Source organism: Drosophila busckii, unplaced genomic scaffold (assembly GCF_011750605.1).
Source record: "Drosophila busckii strain San Diego stock center, stock number 13000-0081.31 unplaced genomic scaffold, ASM1175060v1 chrUn_07, whole genome shotgun sequence".
In the NCBI taxonomy this organism is placed as follows: Eukaryota; Metazoa; Arthropoda; class Insecta; order Diptera; family Drosophilidae; genus Drosophila; species Drosophila busckii.
Window position 1 is genome coordinate 1455986 of NW_022872723.1, and position 8169 is coordinate 1464154.

General features: G+C 32.7%; 1 protein-coding gene across 1 annotated transcript; it reads right to left on the bottom strand.

Moving 5' to 3' along the window:
• Nucleotides 1-267: 267 nt before the first annotated feature.
• On the bottom strand, nt 268-1234 carry LOC108598146 (phosphatidylinositol glycan anchor biosynthesis class U protein-like). The gene is given in 3 exon segments (XM_033294758.1): nt 268-289; nt 359-569; nt 572-1234. Coding segments are annotated over 3 exon segments (858 nt in total). The 5' UTR covers nt 1197-1234.
• Between the last annotated feature and the right edge of the window lie 6935 nt (nt 1235-8169).

Consider the following 8169-nt stretch of genomic DNA (forward strand, 5'->3'; position numbering starts at 1 on the left):
TAAGCAGTATTACATTAAAATATAAAGAAGTTGAACTTATAATGTATTAGCAGTATTAATGTACAATGTATTAGAAAACAGAATGACTTAATAGAATTCAACGATATCTTCACTAAAATATAATAGGAAATATGTATATACATAATTTGTATATATTATGGCTTTGATAATTAAGATGGTGCTTAGATTTGTATTTATTCTAAAAGTATACGGGCCTCCTTGCCATTAACGATGATCTTTTGGCCATTATGTAGGCAAAATTCACGTTTAACGTGAGCAAATAGTAAGTCTGTAATGAGGAATATTTGTCCGAAGAGTGGCTCCAAAATAAAAATTTGCGTTTGCTATTGCACTGTACACTGCACACTGAAAATGCTCAAACATTTCTGTAAAAAAATACAAAAATAGTCCTATATTGGGCTGCATGTGACGAAAATTAAAAATGGATCCGAGCGTTCCATCTAGATAGTTCCAGCTATTCATGACAAAAAAGTTTGCAGATGCCACAGCCATGCAACAAGTTGCAAATATGATAAATATGATAATGCCCAAACAGATGGAACGGCGGCAAACAGCAACAAAAGCGGTGCAATAAGTACTATCGGATATAGACTGCGGACGCTTTCAAATGCAAGCATTAAAAGACATACTAGAAGCTGACGTCTGCTCATTGCATATAGAAATATCGCTAAGAACAAAGTGCTTATTACAGTTGAAGTCAAGCCGATGCAGCTCATAACAGTAAGTGGATTAAATAGATAAGCCAGTAGGACCATGAGGGATATATCGCCTTTATCAATGTTACTGTACTGACGCTCCTTTGTATCATTTGCGTAACTACTTTGCTCTATACGCTGCTCCTCCAATTTTTGTTCTACGAATCTCTTGCTTGTCAGATAAAGCAGGGCAGCAGTGAATATGTCCAGTATAATATAGATCAAGGGTAGCCATTCTCCATAGTTTATGAGAATATTGGACAATGCCTTCAGAAGTAGTGGCGTCTCATGGACAAGATCCCCTCGATATGGGTCAATGCCTTGCTTAAGCAAAAATACACCCTCCTGCATTCGCTTGTAAGAGTTTAGCGGAGTTGCAAACTCAACGCGATTCCCGATAAGCGACGCTAAAGAAGTAAAATTTTGGTAGAGACGAACTGCGGCGCCTAATAAAAGCAGCCTATAGCATCTATGGTCCATCACTGTTGATTAATTATTAATGAATCGGCTAGATCTATTTTAAATTAGACGATAAGCATACTATGTGATTTGGAAACTTTTAAAATCAGTTTGTGCACAAACAGCTGATTAAGACAATACCTTTTTTTTTTTTTTTTTGTATGTGTGATATATGTATGTGTATAAGATAGGACAATAATTGTGAAAATCGTTGAATAATCTAAGAAAATTAATTTCATACTTGAATAAAGAAAAAATTTTACTCAAATGTATTAGTATATTGAGGATTATTAAAATATACTCAATTTTAAACAAATTAAAATTCCTTTTTAGTACAATTGCATTAAATAATTTGGAAAATAGTTACTAGATATATTTTTTGCTTTTAGTGCTTAATTGCTCAATTATAGATCAAATAAGCATTTTGCAATTATACAAATTTATGATGACATACATACATCTATGTTCTTAAATATTATGCGTAGATTTTGATAAGAAAATGTCATAAAAGACATTGCATATACTTACATAATTATCTTGAACAAAGACTTAATACAAGTTAATTAACTTACGTACCGACACTACCTCATTAATGAATATTCGCTTATTAATGCAACTCGGACCCAAATACTCCCTGAAATAGAATATGCGTTCCCTATTTTCGGATAGTGTGAAAAACAAAATATACGAGGGGTACTATTAATACTTCAGAAATAGAAAAAACTAACACGCATTATGCCACATACGCATATACATATCTAAGATTCGTCACCCCTTCATGATACTATATACACATCTTCTGAAGCACCACGGGCGAACCTTTTGATAATTTTCTTACACCAATTGACCGATTGACAAATTATAGGGTATCCAACGAGAGAATGATTCGTTCAAAATTGAATGTGTTGTCACGTGACGATCTTGCACTGCATTGATGTTTTGAAGCACATCAATCGATTTTGGACAACCTTCATGGAAAGCGTCGATGATCGAATTCACAATTCCAGCGATATACAGTAGTTTTTGCTGGTTCAGTGATACAGTCTTGCTGAGATAGTTGAAAGTTGAAAGTCAAAAAGAGTCCAGCAGAAACCTTCTTTTGAAATTTCCATTTTTTGAGCGAATTTTTTTTTATATATAGTATAAGCTAAAGACGGATATATGGATATAAGCTAAAGAGCTAAGAATATTATTTATGGAGTCTGCCACGCCTCTTTCTTCATGTTACATACATTTGTAATCATCTTCATGATACCCTTTTCCATTTTTTTATAAATTTTAGTGTATAAAAACATACAAAAATTTTTGAAGATTTCCTAAACTGTTCTTTTTAATAATAGGCAATTTTTTATTTATATTATTTTCCTACAAATTAAAGTATATTAAGACCATGTAAAATAAAAATTGAACTTCATATAACAAAATTAAATAATTATTGAATAAATCAAAGACTGACTATTTAATAAAGTCTTTTTTACATGGTAATTTTATTGCCTATATTTTTATATGACATTTTTGTAAAAAATGGAAAAAGGGTATCATGTCCGTTAAATGTTGCTATTTGCCTCCAATCTGGAAGGAATCTTTTATTATTCCGTTACATAAAAATGGTTATGTAAAAAAGTTATGTAAATAACTATAGGGGTATATCAAAATTGTCTGCTACGCCGAAACTTTTTGAAAAAATTCTTACTTCTCAATTAATGCATTTCAGCAGCTCAATTGTTTCACCTTACCAACATGGTTTTGTGAAACATAAGTCTACTACCACCAATCTACTTGAGTTTTCGTCAATGGTAATCAAAGGTTTTCACAACAAAATGCAGACTGATGTTATTTATACTGACTTTAGTAAAGCATTTGACTCTGTTAATCACCGTCTTCTAGTTAATAAATTAAGCTTGATTTTCATCTTGGTCCTTTGCTCTTTAACCTATTTATTAACGATTCCCTTCAGTCAATTAATGCAATTGCCATATTATTTTGATGTAGTTGATTGCAACGACCGCCTGCTCCCACGTACGCTTCCACCCCCGCCCCCCCCCTCCGCGGCGCCCCCCTGAATGATAAGAAAGGATATGTGAAGCTGTGTCTATCATTTAGAGACATGTCATGCAGTGCTTTATTGCAGACCGATCTAGATTGCTTTTTTTAATTGGTGCAAAAATATTTATTAAAACTTCAATTGCTGTAAATGTAAAGTTATGTCATTCCATAGACGAACTCGCGTGCACATCGTCAAAACTACTACTAATTGGATTAATTTCCTCTCAAGAGATTATCGACGTTTAATGACCTGGGATCCTTCCTTGATAGTAAGATGAAGGTTTGACAACCATTTTCGTTATACTGTCAGTAGCAAATATTCAAGTGTCTCGTGCTTTAATCAAACGATGGGGGGCTTTAAGGATATTGATGCCCCTTACACAGAGCTAAAACTACTTTAAATTATATTATTTGTGACCGATCTGGAATATGGAATCTTGTATTTGGTTCCACAATAACTCCCGAACCAACAAAGATTAGTATTAGAATCTGTTCTAAAAAAAATTTGGTATTATTTTGTCTTTACTGGTTTAAAATGGGTTCCAGGTATTGAGTCTAACCATCTTACTCTAGTAAGAACTACTTTTAAATTAATGCTTTCAGCATCTTTACTAATCGACGATCATCGCTTGGTGTCATGTTTTACGTTATAATTAATTAAAGGGGAAATTGATTCTTCATATTTGTTGGGTCAATTAATTTCTCGGTTCCTGTTAGGTATACTCCCTTAACTCTTAACTTTTACACAACTTTTTTGCACAACATAAACTATTTACTGGCATGAGCCTCTTCGAGTTATCTGTGCTGTATTATAATAAACTTTATCTCTTATAACACAGGACCTAGAGTTAATACTAAGCGGTGTACTCCTTAACTTACTTTAAATAGTAAAGACAGCATTAATTTTAAATTTCCAGATCTGATTGGGGTTTTCTGGGTTTTCCCCAATCCTGCAACGAATGTTGGTTCTGTTTAACACTCCCAATCTATAAGATTTTAAAAAATAAAGATATAATTATAAATTACCTTTAAATTTAATTTTACATATTTTGTATATAAATACTATAATGTAATTTTTTTTTTTGCTGTCGACTGCTCTTAGTTGACATTAAATAAATAAATAAATAAATAAATAAAAATGAAGTTGTGCAAATGTATGTAACAGCGAGAAGTATAAAGTATATATTTTTGATCAGCAAGACAAACTGAGTCGATATAGCCATGAGTCCGTGTTTCTCAGCAACAATAAGAGCTAGAGCAACCAAATTTGGTATGCTTTTTTTTTTTAATTTCCTCCCACCATTCCCCGCAAATTGAAAAAAATTTCAGAACGATCGGATAAGATTTAAGACTGTGCTCTATGCAGATTTTATTGAGATTAAAAATTTTTTGTTTTACGAAAGTCTCCTCTGCTATTGACAACTCGGTAGTCTTCTTTTTAATATTATAGTGATATTCACGGTGAAAGAGTGCACATTAAGATTCGTAAAAGTATTTTATTGTTGAGTTGTTTCAATTGCATAAATAAACTAACAATTGTTTTCGCGGTTTATTGCTGTGTTGTTATTGTTGGTTTGAGCGTCAAATCCGAACGCTTTTATTTTATTATTTTTTCCTGTGCTTTTCTATTTTTAGAACGGTGCTTGTAATAGTGTGTGTTTGTTGTTGCATTTTTTGTAATTGCGCTCACACATTAAAATAACTAATGCTCTCATCTCACGACATGTCTAGGTTTATGCGACAGACTAATTAAATTTCTAAGCTCTGCGAAAGAGCTTTAATAAACTCAATGATGAGTTTTAAGCATGGAGACGCAGCTATAGCTCTTAAAGCTTTAGACGAATCTCAGTTGGTGACGGCTGTAACACCTAAACAAAACTAACGATCTAACATTGCCCTAACATAGTTATAAATGATGATGAATGCTTCGTCATCTAAAATTGTTAAAAGATTGTTAGGTCGCCCATTGATAGTTTCCATACTCCCCGACCAGCTCCTAAGCCCTTATTAGCTGTTGATCTTTAACTTAATGAAATAAATAACGTTCTTAATTGTAACAACCGTTTTCTTGATTTAATATTTGTATCAGATCCTTCAGCTAGCACTATTAGCAAAATTGATCCGATTGTGCTCCCCGAAGATGCCTATCACCCAACTTTGAACTACTTATAGAACTGCCGGATCTAAAGCAAACTGTACACAGTACAGTAGCATTTAAGCCCCTTTGTTTTAAAAAAGCCGACTTTAATAAATTAAATAACCTTATTATAAATCATGACTGGTTTAAAGAAAATAACATCGCGATACTTTAAAAAATATAAGCGTACAGGGAACAGTGTTGATTTTTCACGCTATTCTACTGCCAAATCTAATTTTAACTTATTAAACTTACAACTTTACAACGATTACTTATGTCGTTGCCGGCTTCAGTTTGCTTATGATCCTAAACAGTTCTATAATTTTGTAAATTCCAAACGAAAATCTTCTTTAATACCCAATTCAGTTACATGTGAAAATACGACGTCAAATAATGATCAGGCATCAACACGGATTTATTGAGATTTTTTCAAACAACTTATTCTGTTAATAGCGACTCATCAATTCTTATAACGTACAAAAATCTAATTTTATTCCAGAGCCTGTGATTACCAAGGAATCGATATTGCGTGAACTAAATTTACTGAAACCTGTGTACACTCCAGGACCAGATGGCATACCAGGTTGCGTACTTAGATATTGCACCGGTTCCATATACTTAATTTTACATAGACTTTTTGCATTGTGCGTTAAATCTTGCCCATTGCCTTCATTCTGGAAGGAATCATTCATTATTCCGTTTCATAAGAATGGCCCTAAAAGTCACGTAAACAACTATAGAGGTATTTCAAATTTGTCTGCTACACCTAAACTCTTTGAAAAAATTATTACATCTCAACTTATGCATTTCTGTAGTAGTTCTGTAGTTCAATTATATCACCTTATCAGCACGGTTTTGTTAAACAAAAGTCTACCACCACCAACTTACTTGAGTTTTCTTCAAGGGTGTTTAAAGCTTTTCAAAACAAAATGCAGACTGATGTTATTTATACTGAATTTAGTAAAGCATTCGATTCCGTTAATCTTTTAATAAATAAATTAAGTATTATTGGATTTCCAATGAATTTTTTGAAGTGGGTATCTAATTACCTAACTAACAGAATTCAAAAGGTAGTTTTCAAGTCAGCGGCTTCCAAGCCAGTGTCTGTAACGTCTGGAGTTCCTCAGGGTAATCACCTTGGACCATTGCTTTTTAATCTATTTATCAATGATCGTGCCCTATCTATCATTGTGATTAAATCGTTCTAAGTATGCTGATGATGTGAAGCTAGCCATCGTTTAGAAGAAGTCTAAGTAGTACTTTATTTTTGCGAACAAGATCTTGACCGCTTTTGTCAATGTGGTGTAAAATACAACTTATAAAACTTAACTGTTCTTGCAAGTGTGAAAGTTAATATCCTTCCTATAGACACTCTCCCACATAGTGCGACTATTGATTATGTTGCCTCTCATAGATTAGCAGATATGTAGACTATGACTATGGTATTCTCCTTGGTAAAACAGCTAGGATCAAGCTGTTATTTCTATCTGTCTTAGTTAAGGCAATTCTATGTTCTCGGCTGTCTAATAATGATTGGGCATTTATTGTATTTATTATTTTTATGAAATTACTTGGTTCACATTAGATCAAAATCATTTTAGATTCGTTTGTCTGCCGTTCTGGAAGTATGCTCTTGTGTTGGTGTCTCCACAATACTCGACACCCAGAATATATTGAATCTGTCCAAAAAAAAATTTTTATTATTTGCTTTGCGAGGCTTTAACTGGGGTTCCAGGAGTTGATCTACCATCTTATACTAATCGTCTACTGTTAATTAATCTTCCATCGTTAGCTAACCGCCGTATTATGTTAGGTGTCATGTTTATGATTAAATTAGTTAAAGGGGAAATTGACTCCACATACTTGTTGAGTCAACTTAATTTCTCAGTGCCTGCTAGGTATACTCAAAATTTTGTTCCTTTATCACTTAACGTTTGTACAACTATATTTCACTGCATGAACCCCTTCGAATACTCTGTGTGTTCGTTCGATCTGCTAAAAAATTTAAAATTTATTGTACTAAAATATATTTTTTTGAATTAAATTTTAATGTTAGAACAACTTACTAAAATTAGCTTTTAACTTTTTTTAACTTTTAATAACTAACACTAACCCAGACCTGAATTGGGTTTTTGGGTTTTCCCCAATCTTCAACGAATGTTGGGTCTGTTTAACACTTCCAATCTTTAAGTTTATCAAATCTAAATTTAAAATAAGTTTTTAAATTGAATTTTAAATTATTTTATGTATCTTTTTCTTTTATCGTCGACTGTTCATAGTTGACATTAAATAAATAAATAAGGTTCACAAAAGCGGTTCGATGAATGCATAGGAATTTTCTAAGCAATTATTCGACTTTTCGACTTAGTTATAAGTTGTAAGTAATAAGTTGTAAGGGTACATAAGATGTGACAAATAAAGAATTGTCCTCCAAATTATTATTTACAAACTTCTGCTTATATTCACTATGTCCAGTGCATCTGTCGAAGATTTTCCAATAAGGGTCAGTGTGTTCGCATCATTAATTTGATTGATAACATCCACCTTGAGATTCAGTATACGTGATGCTGTATGATCAAGTAAACCTTGGTGATCAACTTCAGCGATTGATTCGTTCACACTATTATAACTTGGATAACTTGGATAACTTTGTGTTTTTGCTTGTAGAACATTATCGTAATTGGGTACGAGTTAACAAAACGTCGAATCAGCAAGTATTGGTTTTTTGTTAAATTGGCATCCATGATAAGTGCAACAACTTGATAAACATTTGCTTCAGGTAAATTTTGATCTACCTCTTGCATTCCGGAA